The sequence below is a fragment of the Lagenorhynchus albirostris genome, chromosome 9, assembly GCF_949774975.1.
Source record: "Lagenorhynchus albirostris chromosome 9, mLagAlb1.1, whole genome shotgun sequence".
Lineage (NCBI taxonomy): Eukaryota > Metazoa > Chordata > Mammalia > Artiodactyla > Delphinidae > Lagenorhynchus > Lagenorhynchus albirostris.
Window position 1 is genome coordinate 34,849,015 of NC_083103.1, and position 24,896 is coordinate 34,873,910.

Consider the following 24,896-nt stretch of genomic DNA (forward strand, 5'->3'; position numbering starts at 1 on the left):
TCTCTGAAGCCTAGTCTCTCTCTCTCCCCCCAACCCCAACACACACACACACACACACACACACACACACACACACACAGAGACACACACCAGATGAGGTTACCTTTCTCGCAGCGGCTTCCTGTGAATCCAGGAGGACAGACACATTTGTTAGGAGCCACACATGTTCCACCATATCTGCAGCCCTCTTCACAGAACGCTGTCACAAAAAGATAAGGGATTTCTCTTAGATAAAATGGCAATAAGGAAATTCATGGTAAATAGCATGGGCATTGAAACAATTCTTTCATTGTTGCACAGGGAATACATATCTATGTTGACATATTTAAAAGTCACGGTATACAAAAAGAAATAAATGAAATAATACCTATTTCACTGGTTTACATCAGATCAATTGAAATAATGGATATAAAGTATTTGGTGCTAAATGGTAGCTAGTACGAAGAGCCCTACAGTTGCTATTAGTATGATTATTGATACATTTGAAATCAATTGAGGAACTAGAAAGGACAGGGTTAGGATAAAGGCAAAGGCATTTAAAATACTGTTTTGTAGATACTCTTTCTTACTAAGCATTTTTATTACAATAAAAATACTTTTACATTTTTTTAAAGATTTTCGGTAGTCAAAACAATTTTGAAGGACATAATAAATTTAACTAAGTGCTTACTTTTGAATATTTAAGATGTTTCCAACATTTCTATAATAAAAACAATGCCTTGTCCTTATAGACAAAATGTTTAACACATCTCAAATTATTCCTTCAGGGAAAGTGCCTCAATGTACAAATCCTATTTCAAGGGGTATAGACTTGATAAAGCTTTTTGATAAACATCGCAAAGTCATCCTAAGGCCATCTCCGCACTACCCTGCTAGCCTTAGATTAGTTCCCCTTATTACACACTAGCAGAGCATATTTCCATGCCCCTTTCCTTAGCAGTTTTAAATATAAATGTTCATTTATGCATAATTGATTACCATCTCCTCTTCCATCCACTGGACTACAAGACCTATCATGGCAAGTACTGTGATTATTTTTGCTCCCCGTGGCACCATAGTCTCAGAATCTGAGGCCACAGTAGATGCTCAAAAAATATTTGCTGAATGAATTAGTCTGTATTCTGCAGGTTGTTCTGACAGGAAAACACTTGTTCTCACAACTGTGCAAGAGTTCCATCTGAATAAGTTATTGTCAAACCCTGCTGGATAACCAATAATTTTGTGTTCTTAACCTGCAAAATTTCTCATTAATGAAGATGACTGCAACTTGTTAACACGGGATTTCTTTTATTCACATGAGAGCTCGGTGAGCAAATGTTTTGATTTTTAATTGCAGTTGGAAAATGTCACCCTGGAAAAATGTCATGGTTATGTTTTGGCATTATCACATAAATAATATGGGTCTAACTTTAAAAAGCTCCATTATGTCTTTAGATAGCTGAATGCTAGTTCAAGTAAATAGAACTTCTCACAATATTGTCATTTTCCACATCATTTGATGTCCCTTGGATGATTTAACATTCTGTAGTTTAGCAATTAATTGTGAGCTCCTCTGTTTCTGCCAGAAGATATATAGTGTGTATCTGGGTATTCGAATACCATTTCCTATTTCCAGCATCTCAGTACCCTGAGACTAAGAAAAAAAAGGTTTAGACAATATCTACCTTGGTATGTTCATCAGAAACCAAATGCATATAAATATATGTATACAAATGTATATGAAATCTCTTGTCCCCCAAATCACACATTGTGGGCTCTGGTGACAACATTTCATGTTAGGTATTTAGAGTAGAGCTCTGCATCGAAGTTAACAACAGAACAAGAAAAATTTTTTGCAAGCTAAGAATGACAGATGTAAATCTGGTAAAGAAAAGTTTCAAGCGGCACCCAAAGAAGGCAGGGGCTTGGAAGCAGGAAGCTCAGTCTGGGTTTCTTTGTGGCACAAACAGCACTTGATCCAGATCTGTGTACACACATGTGCGCGCACACACACACATCAGCAGACATGGTTGGGAGACTTGGTGTTGTTTTATAATACACGTGTGCTCTTGATTTACTCACCTCTTAAACAGAAATGATAACAAATTTTGTGAAGAAAGCATACGTTTGTGATGTTCTAAGAATGTGCAGATAGAATAAATAGGATGCCATAAGGATAAAATGAGTCAATATTTGTAAGGGACTTAAAATAGTGTTTGGCACATAGTGTTAAGTATTTCGTAAATAAAATTAATTGGTTATGACTGTGAAACTTGTACAAATTGTCTAATACACAGACAACATAAACCCATCCTATAAGGTGTTCAGCTTCACCAAGATGGGTTTAAGGCAACCCTTGTTCTTTTTTTTTTTTTTTTTTTTTTTGCGGTACGCAGGCCTCTCACTGTTGTGGCCTCTCCCGTTGTAGAGCACAGGCTCCGGACGCACAGGCTCAGCGGCCATGGCTCACGGGCCCAGCCGCTCCACGGCATGTGGGATCTTCCCGGACCGGGGCACGAACCCGCGTCCCCTGCATCGTTAGGCGGACTCTCAACCACTGCGCCACCAGGGAAGCCCACAACCCTTGTTCTTTGTGCTTGATTTAGTTTCTCAAAAGAGTAGTAGTAGCCCTTATCATCAAATATCAGATGGGTGCTACTGTTTCCAAATAAAAATGGTGAAATGGGGACTCAGAAATCAAGTGCCCTCTGTAAGCTGCACAGATGATAAGCAGCAGAGCCAAGATTCAAACAAAGACTTGTTTGGCTTCAAAGTCTTACCTGCTCTTTATAAGATACAGCGCAGATTCCCCTGCAATCTGGTATTCACATAGGCAGGTGTATTCCCTTTTCGAATAGTCTCATAAGGGCTAAGGGAACTGACTACAAATTGGAAGAAAACAATATCTCCCAAATTTCACACATTGCATTGAAGAAGGGGTGTAGGGAGTTGTGCAACTTCATGCACCTATTACTTAAACTCCATTTTTGTCCATTTTAAGTCACATTTCACCCAATTGCACATACTGCTTCTATTGGAACTTATCTGGAATAAAGAAATTCACTGCCTACTTGAATCTTAGGTAATATGCCAAAAATTTCAAAAAAAAACACAAAAGCAAATTAAAAAGGAGCATGTCATCCAAAACTTAAGCTACTCTGGAGAAATCAAGATCAGTGCGAGTTTTCTTTGAAACCTCATAAAACATCAAAACACACTATTGGATCCTAGTCTAAAAAATGTGCACACATTATTTATATCTGGATAGGCCCTTCTGGATCAACTATGAACCTAGCATTTCTTCTGGTACTCATAGGACCTATAATTTGCACAGCATTACTTAGTTGATGGCAAAACCAGAACAAGAAGCCAGGTCACCTACTATACCTCTTTCTAGCTTATGAGAAGACAGGATGGTAGAAACCACATGGTCCAAATCCTTGCTCTGTATTTATTATTAGCTGTGTGACCTAAGCAAATAATTTCACTCCTCTGGACCTCAGTTTTCTCAAGAGCAAAGCAATAATGATAATAATGAAAACACCATGCTGTGCAGGTTAAATTAAACTACCAACGTAAACCACCCAGCACAGGGCACTGCAAGTGGAATTAGCTTAAAACTGGATGTGACTGTCTTAACTTACCACCAGGCCTTTGCTTTCCCAAATACCAGTACCATAACGCACCAGTTCCTCATCTAGATTCTAGAGATGCAGCAGTGCAAGATCCCTATGCTATGGTACTTATTCTTTAGTAAGGGCTAATTGTCCCTCCTTCGTTGACTTGGTGACCCCAGCAGTATCATGTGGTTTGCCATGGGACTTGGAATCATAGCTCTTGTGCAAACTCAGAAGAACTCAGGCACCATGGGTGTGTCACTCCTTTGTCGACCACTTTCTAGATTCCAAAGTATGGCTTGTAGACCGCAGATATTCAATGAGATTACAAACTTGAATCTGTCATTATAATGGCATTTGTTATTAACTGCTACCCTGGGGGAGATATTGGATTAGATCAACTCTAAAATGGTATGATTCTATTTTTGAAAGGACTCTTCCTGCTGCGCAATAAAATTAAAAAATTCAAAACTGAGGGAGTTTATCCAAAGAAAGACTACTTTTTATATTTAAAAAATTCTTAGCATGTGAAACAAAACTTGGACTTCAAGGGGAACAGAATGAGAAACTGGGTTTGTGGATGCCAGGTTTGTGGATGCCTAGTATTATCACCATGTGCTCAATTTGACAAAAATAGTTTTACACTAATAAAAAAAGTAATAGCCCTCCAAGTTCTAAACACTTGGTATGATACTCTTAAAGTATAACTGGCATATATTTAGTTTCTAGGGACACCCTGTATTCTGAAAAAATAAGGAAACATATCAACACCATCTGGTAGAAGTAAACCCTTTTCCCTCCCTCCTGGTTTCCTTGAGAAAGCATTTTCCTTAAGCTCATTTCTGCCCTCTCTTTGCCAGCTTTGCTCATTCTGTCCCTGGGGAGGTAGAGAGATTTATTGTATTGGTAAATTTGGAAACAATATATATCAGGATGATGTCCCTTGGGTGGGAGAAACAGGAGAATGGGCTGAGAAAAACTATCATTAGGAGTGAGTAATATTTACATTTCTACTTTTATTTTGGATGGTGAGTTAGTAGGTGTGAATTTCATTATTAAAAATAACTATCAAGATATCAAAATAAATAAAAGCTGGCCACCATGGACCAATGGTTACAAGGTGTCATAAACCAAAGATTATAATTAATTTGACTATATGCACCTAAATTCCAAAGGGGGGAGAAAATATTTAACATCTGGTCACGCTCAGTAAAACTCCATGCCTACCTCGCTTCTCTCTTGGGAGTGAGATGCCTTCAAATGGTATCAATTTTCCTTACTTCCCTGATGATGCCTTTCTCCCTGGGATTCAGTGGGTAAGCTGGTCTTATTCTGTGTTTATTCTTAGCAAACCAGCTTGACTTACAGACTTAAACTCGTGTTCTCCAATCCAGCCTTGTCAATAATAAAGGTGAGATCACCCCCCCCTCCACCATGTCTGCTTTGTGGTTTATTCCTCACCTTGTTCAGAACATAATAGAACATAGATAATGTGCTGAGTGCTGAGAAGTCTAAAAGGAGACATGAAAATTGCCTCCATGCCCAAGAAGCTCACGATCGAGTAGCAGAGAATGGCACATATAAAACCAAGCACATTCAAATGTGATCTGTGCCCCTGTAGCAGTACGAATAAAGTACTGAGAGAACATGGAGAAGAACGTGATTAACTGTGCCTGGTGCACCTGGGCAAAGCTTTGCAACAGAGCTGGCATTTGAGCTGGGCCTGGAAGAAGGAATGGGATTTTTGCCAGGTGGAGAAGCACAGGAAAAGAGACAGTTCAGGTCATGGTTTTGTCCTGCAGAAAGGTAACAAATAAATGAAGAAAATGAACAGGTGCTGATAGCTCACATCAAGGTTAGAGATTGAACATTAGAACAGAACACAGTAAGCCATGTGGGGAAGCAGGGGCGTTTTACAATCTGTGAGCCATCCTCCCCATCATGCCATCTCTCATCCACTTTCCAGATTTGTTACCTACCTTAAGGTACAATAGTGTCTTGCCTGGGTATCTGCATATAGACTTTTCCATTTTTCTATCCATTATTCTAGTTGGTTTAAAACAGTGCTTTGCTGATCTTTTTTTATTACACTAAATAGTTAGCAATAAGTTTTACATCAGAAACCCCATACGTACACACACAGACAACCAGAAATATAAAATGTACTCTTAGTATGTGTAATGCGTTCTGGTATTTTCTATCATATTGCCTTGCATTATACTGTACTGTACTGCCTTCCATGTATGGTATTGTATTATATTCTGTTGTACGTAATTTATAAATGCAGCTATGAATCAACGACTTGCTTTCCCAACCCACTAAAACTGCGGTTTAAACCATGTACTTGTTTCATACATTCTTGGTGATAGCCACATTTTTCTAGTCCATAGCATTTTGTGATAGGATGTGGGCATAGAGTCACTTTTAGATTAACCTTGAAATCTTCACATTGAGATGTTGGTTTTAGCTCTAGAAAGACTGAAAAGATAAGAAAATGTCTACAAGTGTTATTTTCTATGGATGTAGTTACAACTGAGATCATATGGCCTGCAAAGCTGAAATATTTGCTCACTAGGCTTTTATAGAAAAATCTGTTACAGAAGGTGAACTAGACAGGAGTGGCATAGCTTGAAGGGAGAGATAATGCATCCTTCTGCATTTGGGGGGTGCTATATATATGTTTCTATAACTGGACTATGAGATTCTTAAGGGCCATGGTCATGTTTATTGCAACTCTGCCTTCCTCTATATCATCCTGAACTCTGGTGAAACTGAACCCGTATTTCTTGGTAGAGTAATTTAATTATATAGAGAAAATAAAGTTTGAGAAGACAGTCTTGTGTACAAACTAACTATATCGTGAAATTTGAGATAAACATTTGACCAAGTCAGATCATTCCAGCTTTACAAATTTATCAGTCATCTACTGTGTGCTTGACACCAGATACTCTAAACAGATATGATCCCTGTTTTCCAGGATCTGGGATTCTAACACAAGGATTCTCCCTGAGGGCAATATCCCCCCCAAGGGGATATCTGGAAATGTCTGGAGACATTTTTAGTTGTTACAGCTGGAGGAATGCTACTGGTGGGTAGAAATCAGGGATACTGCTAAACATCCTACAGGCACAGGGCAGCCTCACAACAAAGAATTATCCAGCTCAAAATGTCAGTATGATGAAAGTTGAGAGAAGACAGTCCCTTAATTTAGTAATTAATAAATACTTATTGAGTACCCTCTGTACCAAGGATTATTCTGAGAACCAGGGCTCAGAGAGACAGATAAAAACATGTCAACATATGGGTTTATATTCTAGGGGGAAGATACAGAATAACAAAATAAACATGTCAGTGAGATGGCAAATTAGATGATGACAAGTGTTATGGCCAAAAATAGAGCAGAGCAGGGGGATATGAAGTACGCCAGCGGGGAAGGTTGTAACTGAACAGGGTAATCACGGAAGGCACTAAGACAGTGGCATTTGAGAAAAGACCCAAAGAGGAGAAAGAGTGAGCCATGCAGTTATTAGGCAGAAGAGTGCTCCAAGCAGAGGATACCACAGGTGCAAAGGCCCTACGGAGCAGAATGCTAGGATCGCATAATGCTTTACAGATCCTAGCAATACACAAAACCTAAAGGAGGCAGAAAGAAGGAAAGGGTTGTTTCTGCCTGGAAGGTCAAGAATGGCTCCAAAGAAGAGCCGCTGCCTCAGCTGAATCAGAAAAATAAATAATAAACCATCAGGCAGCTTGGGGCCAAGGGTGTTAAAGTCAGGAGGAAGGAACAGTGTCTGCAAAGGTATAGAGGCATGGAGCACAACTGAGTAGAACTAAAAGAGGCTTCAGCTGCCTGGAAGAGGGGCTGTGAGGAACGGGGAGTGGGGGGGATTAGCTGGGATGTCATGAACGCAGGATGTGTGCTACTTCACAGACAGGCCACTTCTGCTCTGCCTGTCTCACCAGATATCCACTGGTCTTATGAAGGATTTAGGACTGCCAATATTATCTTATTTTTCCCCAACTCACTTTCATTCAGAACAAGAGTGGTCTCTTTCTTAGGGAGGCAGAATCAAAATATTGAATATGAATTCATTTTTATGATTTTAAAATCTCTGAAATGTAGAACTGGAAGAATCATCTAAAAGGAGAACAATTCAACAGGAAATTACTAAGAACTTGGGAATGAGGGATATTCAGCCCCAACCATGTGCCCCTGGAGGGTGGGGTCAATCACTGACATATCACCCAAACAACCGGGGTACCTCGGTAAGTCTTTCAGGACCACCTATGGCTCAGTGAGCGGTTAAGAGCATGACTCTGGAAAGAGAGACCTAGGTTCCAGTCATGGTTCCAGCCCTTTTTAGCTGGTTGATTTCTTTTCCTAGCTTTACTGAGATATAACTGACATATAACATTGTGTAAGTTTAAAGTGTACAACATGCTGGTGTGATACGTTTATATATTGCAAAATGATTACCATTGTGATTATTTTGGGAAAGTTCCTTCATCTCCTTGAGCATCAAACTTCTTTCTAACTTTCTTTCTAATTTTTATTTTTTATTGAAGTACAGTTGATTTACAATGTTGTGTTAGTTTCAGGTGTAAAATGATTCAGCTATATACATATATATGTATATACATATATATATATATATATTCTTTTTAACATTCTTTCCCCTTACAGGTCATTACAAAATATTGAATGCAATTCTCTGTGCTACACAGTAGGTCCTTGCTGCTTATCTATTTTATATATAGTAATGAGTATATGTTAATCCTCCCCCCATTTCCCCTTTGGTAACATAAATTTGTTCTCTATGTCTGTAAGTCTACTTTTGCTTTGTATTTAAAGAAAAAAAAAAGATACAAATGAACTTATATTCATACTCCTTACCTGTATAACTAGGTCACTAAGAGAACCTACATCATACTGATATTACCGGGCTTAAGTAAGATAGTGCAGGTAAAGTACTTGACATAATGCCCACACATCGTAAGCACTCGGTAAATGTTAGTTCTTTTTAAATCTGTCAATCTCTTTCTCTCCAGGTTAATTAATATAGTACGGCATTTTCTTTCAAATATCAAAACTCTTCACAGCCTACCTTCCCTAACCGGTACACAAATCGATGGCAGAGTTTGAGAGCTTGTTGAGCACTGGAATCAATAACAAAGAAAATGATGAACGGGATTAAGACAAAAACCCAAGAAGAGGAACAGAATGAGAGATGGTGTTCAAATTTCCAAAAGCAAAATTCAGGAAGTTAGTTCGGGACTCCCTACAATGTACAAACTAGGGCAACAGTCAAATAACATCTTTGCAACAAAAACTCTGAAAGCAATTCAAAATTTGGTGTTCAGCGTTTACTGGAGCATTAGGAAATGGGAGCCTGCAAGTGCTAGCTGTGAAAAGCAGTTGAGGAGAAAGCCTGGGGTGCGAGGGTCAGAAGGTTCCCTGCTGCACTGCCATACTGGAGCCCAACACATCTATTACCCCTGGAGGTCACAGTCTAGAGACTTTAAGAAATAAATTCCAGCAAGCTCTCCCAGGAAAAATCACTATGTGATTTTTATATAACCGCATGGAATTAGACGTTAAATCTTGAGTGAGATACGGATCCCAGCTGCAGTGACAGAAGCTGGGTAATTCGGGTGGACCCAAGTTCTCAAGAGAGCTCTTCAATTTCCCACCTCCATCTTGGAACTTGAACAGTTTCCCAGATTTGTAAAGAGTTTTAAGCTTTTGTTTTAGAAAGTGCTTCATAAGAATCTTGAATGGTGATTTGTAATGGTACCTTCATTCTGTAAATGGGAAAACTGAGAGGAGAGAAGTAGACGACTTGCTCAAGAGAAAGTTAATTAGGAAGCAGAGACAAAGAATTCCAGGCTCTGGGATTCTAAAACAACATCAGGTATCTGAGAAGTGATGCCAACTTTACCCAATGGGTGAAAACTAGTTTGGGGATTTAGAATGCGGGGAGGGAAGGAGAGAAGGTAGAAATAAGGGAGGAGAGAAGGATGAAAGCATAAAAAGAATAGAGGAATGAAAAAGAAGTAACTTAGCAATCAGACCCTGCAGAAAACACTGCTCTCTGCACCCACACTCTGTAATACCTAACACAGACAGACACCTAGGTTGTCAGATGAGAGGTTTTAAGAAATGGGCACCATGGGTGTTGATCTCACATCTGCCATTTTCTAGCTGTGTGACCTGGGGCTGATCTAGAAATATCAATGAACTTTATTTCCCTCATGACAAAATTGAAAGAAAAATACCCTCCTCATTACATGGTTGTTATGAGGAATAAAGGTCAAATGTTTAGTCCCAGGTACTCAAACGATTTAAATTATTATTATTAGTTATATACTTATATACACAGTGGGGAAACCCATTTGAGGACAAATACACTGATGTGGGGAACCAAGGGTAAATGAAACCCTAATTCACAGGGCTATCAGGCTACATTTGTGTTTTGTTGAAAATGTACTGCTTTTCAGTTCCACGCTTGAAGGTCCGGACCAATGAATCCAGAGTTAGAATTATTAATTATCACGTTGTAGAATGCAAAGGAATTCCAAAGAGTGCTGCTTGCTGGTGGACTCAAAACATATATTTGACCTTTCCTTGGCTGCCTTCAAAGTCAAAACCTAGGGTCCTCTTAAGCGAGCTGGCCTGATTAATGGCTGCTTTCATGTTCATACACACCCACCGGGCCTCTAGCCTTCACCACCGCCTGGTTATCCGTATTGTCTAGATGTTTAGCTATATCTCATCTACGACATGAGCTGCCCTCATTCTTCAGCCAGTGTTCCTTTTGAAATATTTAAGCTCAAATCCCTCTAAATGTATTTCTAATTTATAGCCAGCGTGGTACAGGTAAAAAGAACACAGCCCCTGGAATCAGAGAAACCTGGATTAAATCACTAGCTGTGGGATCTTCGGCTAAATTACTCACCTTCTCTGAGCCTCTGTGGGCTCACCTGTGAAATGAAGACATAAATACCTCTTCATCAAATTTGTTTCAAAGTTAAATGACAATATAAACATGAAAGCAAGTGGCACAGAGCCTGATACATTGCCTTCCTCTCCAGATTTGTCCCTTGCCACTTTCACTGGCTGCCTTACCGCCCCAGGCACAGTTCCCCACACAGGCTGAGCTTGCTTTTGTATCCATCTGGTCAGCCCACACGATGCTGCCTATGAAGAGGGTAAGCAAGATGCTGTGGCTACTATTTCCTGAAGGTGTTATAAAGGAGTTTTCATGGCGTCCAACTTTCTGCCCAGCTGGGGAGCTGCTCCCAGCTCAGACTCTCAGCTGGAAGGGAATCCGCTCATGCAGAGAATTTTTAAATATCTCCTCTATACCCACAGTGTGCAGAGACTGTTCATTCTGATCAGTGTACTATGATCCCAGCAAGGAAATGACAGGTACAGAGTACCAGGTTAGAGGGACAGAAAGACAAGATGGGGCATCTCACAGCCCAGCCAGCATTTGCAAAGTACACAGGAGAGAAGCAGAGCCTCCCTCAGAAGCCATTTGATAACATTTGGGCCTCAAGGACTATATTCTTTCCTTGGATAACTGTAAGAAGTAAAAAGGGAGTTCAGGCTAAAAAAAAAAAAAAAAGTACTTGGCAACCCCAATTTTTTGTTTGCTCATTTGTTTATTCAGTGAGAAGGAACACTGAATGAATATCAGAACCCACTGCAGGCCTCAGTCATCTCTTTTCTATAATATTACACTTGAAACTTGTTTTTTTTAAATAAAGCATGGGTTTCAAAATTCCTATCAAACATTTTCATTTCTTTTATAAAGTTCACAGTTAAAAAAAAATCTAAGAATCGTTGATCCAGGCATTCAAAAACCAGCAGCTGAATTCTTACTACGCACCAAGTACTCTGCTAGGCAGTTAACATAGAACAATGATCAGAGCGGACAATGTCTCTGATTTTATGATGCTTACCTTTTAGTGGGGGAAAAACCAGCAAACAAGCAAAAGTACAAAAATTCAGATAATAGTAAGTGTTATGGGGAAAACTAAAGCAGAGTAAGGGAGGTAAGTGTTAGGAGAGGGGTTAATACCTACGTAGGGTAGTCATAAAGGCCTAATAAATTGATATTTGAACATAAAGGATGAGAGAGAGCAGACCAGGCAGACAAGGAGGGTGATGAGTGTCTGGGCAAAGGGAACAGCTCAGTGCCAAGGTCCTGGCACAGGCCCTTACCCAGCACCTTCTGGCATGGCAAGCAGGCCAGGTGAGGCAGGGGCTGAGTCACAGGAGATGGCAGCAGAAAGGTCGTGGAACCTCTCTTCTCTTAGCGTCTTTAGGACACTTAAGGACTTTGGTTTTTTGCTCTGAATGAAATAGCCGTTGGAATGTTTTGTGCTACAGAGTGACATAATGTCACTTAGGTTTTAACAGGATCTTTCTGGCTGTTGTGTTGAGGAAAAATAGACCATGGGGTGGAAAAGGCGACAATAAAAGCAAACAGACCACTTATAAAGCTATTACAATAATTCAGATGAGAAACCGGCGGTCCCCTAAACCGGTGTGATAGAAGTGGAGGCGTGAGAGGAGTCAACAGCTCCCCCAATAATCTATGGACCAGGTAGACTCCGCAGAGTAAAGCAAGAACTTTGTCCAAAGGAAACAAACTGGGTAAGTAACATGTCTCTTGCCCTTCTTCTACAGAGTTATGAATTAGGGAGGCTTTTTCTCTGGCAATAAAATGGACTACGCTTACATGTATTTTTTCTGCCTGGAATTCTCTTCCCCATCGGTAAATTGGTTAACTCCTCCTTGGCCTCCAATCTACAGCTGAAACGTCTCCTGAACTGGGAAGCATTTTATGTTGGATGACCCTCTTTCACCCCAGGCCTGCAGTCTAGGTTAAAGGCCTGTATTAGTTTCCTAAAGCTGCTGTAAGAAGTTACCACTGACTGGTGAGTTAACACAGACAAAAAATATTACTCTCTCTCTGTCTGAAATCAAGGTTTCAATGGGGTTCATGCCTTCTGGAGGCTGTGGGGGGAACGTGCCCCGTGCCTTTCTCCCAGCTTCTCTGGCTGCCAACAGTTCTTGGCACTCCCTGGCTTGTAGCTTCCTAAATCTAATCTCTACTTTCATCTTTCTATGGCCTTCCCCAGGGGGGCTCTGTCTCAAATCTCCCTCTCATTTCTCTTAGAATGACACAAGTCATTAGATTTTGGGCCCCCGCTAAATCCAGGATGGTATCACCTCAAGATCCTTAACTAGATCTTCAAAGACCCTATTTCCAAATAAGGTCACATTTACAGGTATTGGGGGTTAGGGCATGGACATATATTTGGGGAGGGGGGTCACTATTTAATGCACTATAAGGCCCCTCCTGTATTCCTCCAGAGACATTTCATCACTTATCATACTCTCCTAACTGTCTTCTTACCAGTCTGTCTGGCCTAAGAGATTTGAGCTTTTCAAGTATGCACATCATGTCTTTCATCCCTCTGTCTCCAGTTCCGCACCCAGTTCTTGGCACATAATACATAAGCAATCGCTCCTTACTGAATAAATCAATTACAAATCACAGAGTAGACTTCTAAAACCAGCAAAAGATTTAGCTGAATGTCACTAGGCACTTTAAACTTCCTGTTATCATTGGAGAAGATACTCAGGTGGCTTCTATTGGCCTGTTACAAGTGCTTTGGCTTCTATTTTCTTCTTCAACAGAACAGAATATACAGTATAAATGAAATTTTATACCTATGCATTGGGCAATGGAGAAGAAAAATTCTGAATCATAAGAACAATACTAGCAGCTTTCGAACTTTTAAATAAAATCTACCTCAACAGTTAAATCATTTCCTCTTCTTTCACTAACCATTCATGGTGCTGGTATTTACCATTTGCTATTTTTCAAAAGAGGAATCAGGAACTTGCAGCATCCAGAATGATACCATATCCAAAATTATACCCAAGAAATTACTGGAATGGAGAACACTGTCAAAGCAGTAAGCACAAGAGAAAACATCTAGGTAACCAAATGAAGTGAATGAGATTATCATCCAAAAGGGTGTTTTGATTGTATCGCAAATTAGGAATAAAAAAGGAATTGATGATCATTAGATATAAAATCGGAGAACCTGAGAAGCAGTAGATAGGAAAGACATGGAAGGAAGAGAAGTAGAGATTGGCTACAGCAGCAGAAGCCATGTCAAAGACTAAAAGCAAGGAGTTGAGGACTTAGGACACTTCTTAACATGAAGATGAAAAGAGCATATGGAGAGAGGGGATAGAGGGGGTTCCAGTCTCTCAGACTAGGAGTCTCCTGAGATGACAGTAGCAACCTCCTGGGCATGACGGCAGAGATGCCTTACTGTCTATCAGATTTATAAATTCTACAGACTGTGTCAAGGCAACTGATGAAAGAACTAAGTCTTATTTCAAGAGCTGCAGAGTAAACAGTAATGCTTATAGTCTAGCAGATTGTGAGACATTAAATAAAAGGCCAAATCACTTCACGTTCATTTTTTCGGTTTCATAGGACATTACTATAATCAGTAATACTGAGACAGAGCCATACTGAGGGCACATTGACCAACTGAGGGCCTTAATCTGATGCTTGATTATTTCTAAATGTTGTAGACAAAGAAACTAAAACATATAGAGGTTAAGTAACTTACCCCCAAATCATCCACATGGTAAAGGGCTTATGAGTAGGGTTTAGAAAGATAAACAGGAGTTTTCTAGGTAAGTAACATGGCACCAGATATTTTAACAGGGTGAACTGAGGGACAGGCCTTTTAGTGCACGTAGTGAAAGTTTGCTGTTTTTGCCTGTTCAGCATTCACTCCCCATTAACAGTAACACGATGTGTTGTTTTATTTCAGGAATCTCTCTTATCCCTACTCTCAGTTTGTGTGGATTGGGTTGAACTCATTGCATGTCCCAATTCTAAGTATGGAGATATATAATTAAGCCAATTCAAAAAGACCATTTTCTTGATGCTATCATAGTGTTGGAGGTGGTAGGAAGTACTCTCGTTCCAATGGAATTGCTTAGGTAATATAAATCTGGAACTGCCAGTGGTCATCTTTCCTTCCACTTGAGAGAACTGGCCTAAGAAAGAAATCTAACACAGAAAAATTCAGACTGAAGGAAAGGGAAAAGAGAGACAGACGTCTTCCTTATACTAATTTGGAAATACTGAGTCCAGCAGTGCCTGATCTATCCCTGGATTGTTAGTTCCAGGAGCCCATAAATTCCCTGGTATGTTTAAGCCAGTTTGAGTTGGGGTTACATCGCTTCCAGCTGAAATATTTTTTACTAAAACAGCAAAAAAAAAGAGGCTTCCTTATGCTGGGAACTTCAATTAATTCAGCATGGGTGGAACCGAAAATGCTAAGAAAAAAGGGTCAGGAGATGAGGCTGGAGACAGAAGCAGACTGTGAGTCCAAGTGGGTAAGAGCTGATATGATGTGAAGGTGCCTGTGACTGCTAGGACCAGTGGTACAGACCTCACAGTAAGGTTTTAAATGCTTTATGAACAATTCAGAGCATACCAACGGCCACACTGGAGAAACTGCTCTGAAACAGGAAGAACTTATTGAGAGAAGACATCTTTTTTCAGGAAGAAAATTTAGAGCAGTCAGCAAAGCCACACTGCACCAGATGCCATGCAGCACTTACACGGCATGCTCTAATAGATAGACAAGGCACAGTGCAGGGGTGTGAAATATGATGGCTTGGAATGAAACTGGAACCTGTGATCAGAAGATAGGTGCATGTCCCCAGCATCTCTCCCCAACCAGACAGCAACTGGGTGGCCTTAGAAAAGTCACTTAACATGTTGGAAATGGAGGGAGTGACCCCCACTCTGTCAACTTCCAAATAAGATACAGATATGCCAATGTTTTGGAAACTGTAAAGCTCTATGCAAATGTCCACTACTGTTAATGTTGTCAGATGATCAGGGATTGGGTGTGAGCTTTTTTTTTTTTTTTTTTTGGAGGGGGGCGGTACGTGGGCCTCTCACTGTTGTGGCCTCTCCCGTTGCGGAGCACAGGCTCTAGACGTGCAGGCTCAGCGGCCATGGCTCATGGGCCCAGCCGCTCCGCAGCATGTGGGATCTTCCCGGACCGGGGCACGAACCCATATCCCCTGCATCGTCAGGCAGACTCTCAACAACTGCGCCACCAGGGAAGCCCTGGGTGTGAGCTTTGACACTCATTTTCTATATCATCACGAGCAGGTCATTAAACCCTTGGGATCTCATTTCACTTCTTTCTAAGAAGAGATCAAACTCCGTGGTGTTGGATGTTGGATGTTGTTGGATACTACAACAGTATTTCGATAATTCTCCAACTATGCATTTTCCCTTTGTGGAAAAGAGGCAAATAGCTCAGTTTAACAAAGTCGTTGGGATTTTTCCAGAAGGCAAAAGCCATACTCCTTCTAAGCCAGAGCCCAATCACATGTCAGTTCCACAGCCAGCAGCACCTACAGCTATGATACTGCAAACAGAAGCAGAATTCCCAGTGTTAACTCTGAACAGCACATGGGTTAAATCTGCATCGACTATTTGGTTTAATAAAGCAGTTAGTTTGCTATGCATTCTTCGAGAAAGACTTACATAAACTTTGTTAAAATTAAACTCCTGGCACTTAACAGATTAAATTATAAGGGAAATTCACTTAGGGTTGACACATCATTCCCTGGAGAAGCGGAATAACTGAGGTGCTCATAACACAACAACTATCATTGCATAGCATTTTCAAAGCCCAAAATTGCTTTGAAATTCACTGAGACACTGTGATGAGGCAGGCAGGCAGGTAGGCAGGCAGGCAGGCAGGCATTATCCCCATTGTAAAGGCAGGAAAACTTAACGCTCTGGATGTAACCTGACTCAGACCCAAAATACGCAGTAGGAGGAACAGCTGGAATTTGAATTCTGGGTCTTTTGACTTCCAAGTTTCTTTCTATTAGGCTATATTCCCTCTTGGTACCAACTCTCCCAGGGTTACCATTAGGTGCCACTGCTCTTCCTTTTGTGTTATGTGCACAGAGGAGACTGATGAATTTTTGAACTGGAGAAAAGAAAAGAAAATTGTTACAAAGGGCCCAAACCAGCTGAATGTCATAAGCAGAGTTCCGATGAATTTGTTGTCTGGGTTTACACAACCAAATACACATCATGCAATCCTCTAGCTCCTATACCAAATTTCAGGCCCAGTGCCCACATGTGTGATTGATGGAACTCAGTTAATACTGCTCTCTGCTGCCTGATTTCTTAGAGACACCAAGTTACCTCAGCATGTTACAGCTGCCCTGAAATCTCTCCACTGGCTTCTGCTACAATTGGGTATTGATTGAAAAATTCTATTACTGTACTTAGTCACACAGCTTTCAATAAACAGGTTGCAGATGGCACTGTGGCTGGTTTCAAGGAGAGCTGAAAGACCCAAGGGTAATGGAATACCTGAGAAAATTAGCAAGAAGCCTTAGATGCTCAGGCAGGATACACAGATCTCCTTTTTAGAGTGTAAACTGTTAATTTAGGAAGTACTGACTCACTTTTGGTCCTCAAATGAGGCATGCCAGCTGGATACAGAATTGAAACTGTTTAACAGCAACCCGACTGTACTTCAAATAAAAACAAGAATAAGCACTTGGCATGTGATGGTTTGGAGGGGCTAACACACTCCTAGTTCAATTAACATGTATTGAGCAACCCTTCGATCCCAGGCACCAAAACAGGTGCTGAAGATACCAAGAAAGATAAGACATGATTGTGATTTCCATTATCAAGAACTTACCAACTACAAGCCACAGGCCAAATCTGGCCTGCAATCTATTTTTGTAAATAAAGTTGTATGGGAACACATTCAAGCTCCTTAATTTACCTATTATCTTTGACTGCTTTTGTGCTACAACGGCAGAGTTGACTAGTTGTGACAGAGACCATGTGCCCCAGAAAGCTAAAATATCTATTACTTGTCTCTTTACCAAAAGAGTTTGCTGACTTCTGGGTTAGACTACTGTGGGAGCAACAGGTGCTAATGAATGATTTCAGTGTAATATCTTAAGTCCTCATAATCAGAACACATGATGATAAGGAACCATTAAGGAAGGGTACCTAATCTTTCCTTAAGTTGCCAAGAAGAACAGCTGCATTAGCAGTCTCTGAAAGAATGAGATGAGTTGGTGAGGTGAAGGAAGGTAAGAAAACAGAGGGAGGAAACACAGCAGAAGGGCCGGCTAAGCAAAAGTGCAAAGTTGTAGAACAAGAAGATCATTCGTGTGCATGGGAATGCAACCTCCATAGGAGCAGCTGAACTATGCAAGTTTCAAGAGGAAGGTAGGAGCCTGTATGTCAGGCTGCGGGGTCTGGGCTTTGTCTGTAGGCTATTCCAGGCTACTGAAAAGATTAAACAAGGGAATAAATGATCAAATTTGTATTTCGATGGAAACACAAAAGACCCCAAATAGCCAGAGCAATCTTGAGAAAGAAAAATGGAGCTGGAGGAATCAGGCTCCCTGACTTCAGACTATACTACAAAGCTACAGTCATCAAGATGGTATGGTACTGGCACAAAAACAGAAACGTAGATCAATGGAACAGGATAGAAAGCCCAGAGATAAACCCACACACATATGGTCACCTTATTTTTGATAAAGGAGGCAAGAATATACAATGGGGAAAAGACAGCCTCTTCAATAAGTGGTGCTGGGAAAACTGGACAGCTACATGTAAAAGAATGACATTAGAACACTCCCTAACACCATACACAAAAATAAACTCAAAATGGATTAAAAACCTAAATGTAAGGCCAGACACTATAAAACTCTTAGAGGAAAACATAGGCAGAATACTCTGTGACATAAATCACAGCAAGATCCTTTTTGACCCACCTCCTAGAGAAATGGAAATAAAAACAAAAATAAGCAAATGGGACCTAATGAAGCTTAAAAGCTTTGCACAGCAAAGGAAACCATAAACAACATGAAAAGACAACCCTCCGAATGGGAGAAAATATTTGCAAATGAAGCAACTGACAAAGGATTAATCTCCAAAATTTACAAGCAGCTCATGCAGCTCAATATCAAAAAAACAAACAACCCAATCCAAAAATGGGCAGAAGATCTAAACAGACATTTCTCCAAAGAATATATCAGATTACCAACAAATACATGAAAGGATGCTCACCGTCACTACTCATTAGAGAAATGCAAATCAAAACTGCAATGAGGTAGCACCTCACACCAGTCAGAATGGCCATCATCAAAAAATCTACAAACAATAAATGCTGGAGAGGGTGTACAGAAAAGGGAACCCTCTTGCACTGTTGGTGGGAATGTAAATTGATATAGCCACTATGGAGAACAGTATGGTGGTTCCTTAAAAAACTAAAAATAGAACCATAGAACCATATGACCCAGCAATCCCACTACTGGGCATATACCGTGAGTAAACCATAATTCAAAGAGAGTCATGTACCACAATGTTCACTGCAGCTCTATTTACAATAGCCAGGACATGAAAGCAACCTAAGTGTCCATTGACAGATGAATGGATAAAGAAGATGTGGCACATGTATACAATGGAATATTACTCAGCCATAAAAAGAAATGAAATTGAGTTATTTGTAGTGAGGTGGATGGACGTAGAGTCTGTCATACAGAATGAAGTAAGTCAGAAAGGGAAAAACAAATACCATATGCTAACACATATATATGGAATCTAAAAAAAAAAAAATGGTTATGAAGAACCTAGGGGCAGGACAGGAGTAAAGACGCAGACCTAGAGAATGGACTTGAGGACACGGGGATGGGGATGGGAAAGGGTAAGCTGGGACGAAGTGAGAGAGTGGCATGGACACATATACACTACCAAATGTAAAACAGATAGCTAGTGGGAAGCAGCCGCAGAGCACAGGGAGATCAGCTCAGTGTTTTGTGACCAGCTAGAGGGATGGGATAGGGAGGGCAGGAGGGAGATGCAAGAGGGAGGAGATATGGGGATATATGTACATGTATAGCTGATTCAATCTGTTATAAAGCAGAAAATAACACACCACTGTAAAGCAATTATACTACAATAAAGATGTGAAAAAAATTTGTATTTTGGCTAGATCTCTCTTAGAGGACAGAGGAGTATGAATTGCAAGAGACAAAATTAGAAGCTGTTAGGCTTAGAAACAATTCAATAGTACCAGTGATAGATATTAGAGGTCTAGGCTGTTGTTGTGGCGAAACTATCATTCAATAATATTAAAGGAAGGAGACCAGTGAAGAGGAAGATGGGCGTCACTGAGGAATTTCCTTAAAAATGATGTTAAACATAGCCAGCATCTCTGATAAGCTTTTTCATCACCTAAATACAGACATAAAAAATCAATGTGAGGCATGTTGGGTGGATATTGAATATAATAAAGGAAAGAAGAAAAAGCTAACAACAGCTGCATAAAGAAGAGAAAGGTAACTAAAAATGTGCTCTATGTCAGACACAGTGCCAAGTTCTTCACATACTATTACTTGATTCCTTCTATTGCCATAAAAACCAAACAGATACTATTATAACCATTTTAAAATAAAGAGAAGGGTCTTGCTAGGGATTATGTAAAGTGATTAGTATAAAGTCTGGGACATGATAGGTGATTGACAGAGATTTAATGTCTTCCCTTATGGAACTGTCCTGAGAAATTATCTGTATTGAATCCAACCAGAACTGAGGGCTTTGTCATTTAACAGATGATTTTACATACTTTCTCTCACCCAAGCTTTTTGCAGGTACTCAGGACCCACTGGAGACAGTTCAGACTTGGCCCTGGCATCACAGATGTTACAGTCCATGGTACTGCTGTACACGTCTTCCTTGGGTAGTGAGAGTTTAGTTTGGAAGCAAAAATCAGAGATCTTGAGTCAGTTCCGTATTTTGATCAGTTATATACATAAACAAGCTCACATGAATCTCTAACTATGGAGATATTTGGAAACTCTGACCAAGAAAAATGAGAACTCAATTGGTTTCCTCTCAAAAAAAAAGGTATTACTAAGTACACAACTTTCTTTATTTGAAGCTCTAAACTCCATATGAAGTTTGCTTGCTCTTTTCTCCAAACTTAAATAGGTTACGTATGTCAAGTACTAAAGTAAACAAGGAAGCCGTTAGGCTAAGCTGACTCTAATACATCAGGAGCCTAGGTGAGCAAATGGAAACCTAAGCTAGTGTCAATTCCTGTAAATGCCTCGAGGTTCAGAAATCTAAACTTAAGAAGAACCAATCACAAACAGCCAACCAGTCTTTCCCAAAAAAGGCAAGCTCTTAAGCTATAGCCAATCACATAACTTCCGTGCTTTGTCTCCTTGTCTGCTCTACAAAAGCCCTTCCTTTAGCTCCTGCTGGTAGAGTGCTGCTGGATTTGAATTGATGTTTGCTAAGGTAAACTCTTAGACATTTTAATGTGCCTCAGTTTATCTATTAACACAAGGGAGTGTGTTCCAAGAGCTGGTTGGTTCCTCCCTTTATCATAGTATGATATGCAAATAAACATTTAATAAATGCCTTTTGATGGGAATAATGGATTGGTCTGGGGAATAGTTTCATGTGGACTTAGCTGGAGAAATTGGCTGGAGAAATTATCTTTCCTTACCCACCAGCATCAATTCACTCCCAATTAATACCATTCATCACATATACTCCAGACTCCCACAGTCATAATCTCTAATTACTTTGTCTGAATTACCAACACGGGGCCTTGTCTACAAATGCCTGAGTATCCCTTTTGGAATAAGACTCCCCTTTGCCTGCCACAAGTCCCTTTGTGAGAATTCAAAAATACGTACAGAATACACTAAATACAAGTTTATGCTTTTGGCAATGCTAGGAAACCACACAGATAAAATAGGGTCCGCCATAGTTAATAGTTCATTTTGCAGTTCTAGAAGCTTATGATGTGACTCTCCCTTTTCCGAACTCTGTCACTATGTAGATGTATAACATGAAACATTCTGCCTTAGTTGATTCCTAGTGCTTTACAAATTGGGCATAGCTAAAAACTGTGAGCTTTTCTAAGAAAATGATATATCATATCTCTTCTCGCTAAGTCAGTACCCAATCCAGGGATAATCACACACATATTAAAGCCAAAATAGGATTAAAAGGTATATTAGCTTTAAGTTTATGGAAAACCAGAGCCTGAGACAAGTTTGAATGTTTATTGTGGCGGTGGCGGCGGATGGGGGAGGGAAGTTGGTGCAATCCAGTGAAAGCAAGAAGGAAAGAGACAATGAGAAGTAGTTATGCCTGTTTGCTAGCGCTGCCATAACAAAGTACCACAAACTGGGTGGCTTCAACAACAGAACTTCATCGTCTCACGGTTCTGGAGGCTAGAAGTCCAAGACCAAGGTGTCGGTAGCATTCGTTCTTGCCAAGGGCTATGAAGGAGAATCTGTTCCATGCTCCTCTCCCCTAGCTTCTGGTGCTTTGCAGGTCATCTTCGCCATTCCTTGGCTTGCAGAAATATCACCTTGAACTCTGCCTTCATCTTCATATGGTGTGTGTGTGTGGGTGTGTGTGTGTGTTCTTCATCTTCGCATGGTGTGTGTGTGTTCAAATTTCCCCTTTTTATAAGGACACCAGTCATATTGGATTGGGGCTCTCCCTACTCCACTATGACCTTATCTTAATTATATCTGCAGCCCTATTTCTAAGTGAGATGACATTCTGAGATACTGGGGGCTAGGGCTTCATCATATGAATTTTGTGGGAACACAATTCAACCCATAACAGTAGGTATGATATTGTGATATAATAATAATCCTCATCCACAGTTCCTGGCACATAGCTCCTAAAACTCTTGTAATTTCCTACGTAAGAGCTGTAGGGACATCTTTTAAAAACAATATTTAGTTTTGTTCTCCGTTCCACAATATAAAGGTGAAATGGGTATCTTTCGTTATGCATAATAAATCCCTTTCAGGGGAACCAACCACATGATTAGCTGGTTGGAACTTTCAGCCATGCCCCCATCCCCCACCTCCAGGGAGGGAAGAGGGGCTGAAGATTGAGTTCAATCATGAATGGCTAAGATTTCAATCAACGATGCCTACAAAATGAAGCCTCCATAAAAACCTAAAAGGACAGGATTTGAAGAGCTTCCAGACTGGGAAACACAGCAGCCTTTCCCTTACAGTAGGTAAAGCAAAATAACATTGTGAATGATGATAATGGTTTCTTGGTGACATGGGATATCTCAGAAGAACCATTATAAAACCTCTGCATCTCAGAACATTCTGCAAGAAGGAGAGAAAACAATTCACATGTTGTCTCCTTATGACTCATGCCTTTTCTCCATCAAAGTTTGCTCCACAGAGCATCAACTGTCCTGTAAGTTTAGATGGTATTATTTGACCCCTGTGGAGGTGCTCGGGAAGCTAGAGCTTCTGGGGTCTGGTCAGGTTGGATTTAGACATAGGAGCTGCTGCAGACCCTCCCAGAGCCAGCACGATGGAGGTGGTCCCAAAGCCTGGCACTAGACCCCAGGACACGTCAGAGAATCAGTAAACTCTGGTTGGTGGCTGGGATACTAGAATTGTGAGAATGACAGGAGCCATTGCTCAGCTATTCCAGTCAGGAAGCAGGGCAAGCAGGCAAGGCCCAGGGGGCAGATGGGCTCAGAGTACCCGGGGGAGTACATAAACTAGGTCCAGTAAACATTCATTTCAAAACACAGCAAAACATAACTGTCAGCACTGGCACCAACATGATAAAACAAACAAACAAACAAACAATGTACGGATATGGAAAGTTAGTGATGAGTGAGCGTATTCGTTTCCTAGGGCTGCCGTAACAAATTACCACAAACTTGGTGGCTCAAAACAACAGAAATGGATTCTCTCACTCCACGGCTTCTAGGTGCACTAATTCAATCTGTGCCTACAGCTTTTCTTGCTGTGTATCCCTGGCTTCACATGGAGTTTTCCTCTTCTTATAAGGAAACCAGTCATATTGGATTAGGGCCACCCCAATGACCTCATCTTAACTTGATTCCATTTGCAAAGACTCTACTCCCAAATAAGGTAACATTCACAGGTACAGAGGGTGCAGGACTTTAATAATATTGGGGGTGGGGGGAGACACACAAGTCAACCCATAATGGTGGGGATAAGACCAACAGGGCTCTAGAAGTGGATGTATTCCTGATTACTTGCTTGATATCTGGCATGACTTTAAATCTCTTGGACTGGGGATTCCACCTCTCTGAAATGAGGCGAGTGGTTCTTAATCTTTTATAGATAGACCCTTCTTCAAAAATGTATATAACTAAATACACACAAATGTTTCAGGGCGGTCCTCAGTCTTCCTAAAGCCCATCCCTGGACCCCTAAGAGCAATCTCTGTCCCAGTTAATCAAGATCTCATCAAACTTTGCCACTTTATAGTTTTATTATTTATTTCTATGCTTTACTAACCTTTTGCTCAAGTTTTATGGGCTATTCCAAGTCCTGTGGCAGGGACAGCTCTCTTCAGACATAAAAAAAGAAAGGAAATGCTTCTTTCCTACTTGCAATACTATCCATGCCAGGAGTTTCAAGGGATGAATGATGTTAGATATTTTTTGAGGAGTCAGAGTACATTTGCTGCTGTTAATCTGGGGTAAAGTTTCATGAAAACAGAAGAGCAGTCAGTAACTGCACCTACTCCAGAAGCTCTGGAGTAAATAACCTTTTCAGGAGCTTTGATAGATCTGGACCTTGGGCCTTCCCCTAGGCCAGATAATCTCACACATTTTAAGCTACGCTCAGAGCTTAAAGTCTGCAAAGTCTGCGAACCTCTGACACAATGATTATACCTATTTAAAGTATGCATGATGGGTGACCACACAAATTTTTTTTATCCGATGTCTTTCCATTGCAATTGCTCTTCATAAAGCAGGAGGACTGTATTTATCTTACTCCCTTAACATGTGGTCCAGCAAAGTGCTCTGATTAGCATTTAGCAAATGCTACCGAGTGCAGAACAATATTGAATCAGCTCCCACACACATTACCTGTAGAAACTGTATGACACATGCATTCTCTTTTACTGCTGCATTGCCTACATGTCACATCTCACTCAAAAGTCTGTAAGAAACTGGAGTGTGGGGAATCATGTTTGACTCTGGTATATTCCTCAACTTAGAAACCATGTGGCACAGAGTAGCTGGGCCAGGACGAGGGTGAGACAAGAGAAGCATATAAGGCACATAACTTAGGAGGCACTCACTCTTAAGGTCATGCAAGCACCCTGCACAAGAGATATGGAATTTGTTAAATAG

At 40.5% G+C, this 24,896-nt stretch overlaps 1 protein-coding gene across 2 annotated transcripts in view; it reads right to left on the reverse strand.

The window, feature by feature from the left end:
* The window catches only part of NELL1 (neural EGFL like 1), an 859,251-nt gene that overhangs the window by 200,438 nt on the left and 633,917 nt on the right, over window positions 1-24,896 (reverse strand). For both annotated transcript variants that reach the window (XM_060159518.1, XM_060159517.1), the window contains exon 15: window positions 104-199. In XM_060159518.1, the coding sequence (XP_060015501.1) occupies window positions 104-199 (96 nt within the window). The remainder of the gene's footprint in view (window positions 1-103; window positions 200-24,896) is intronic.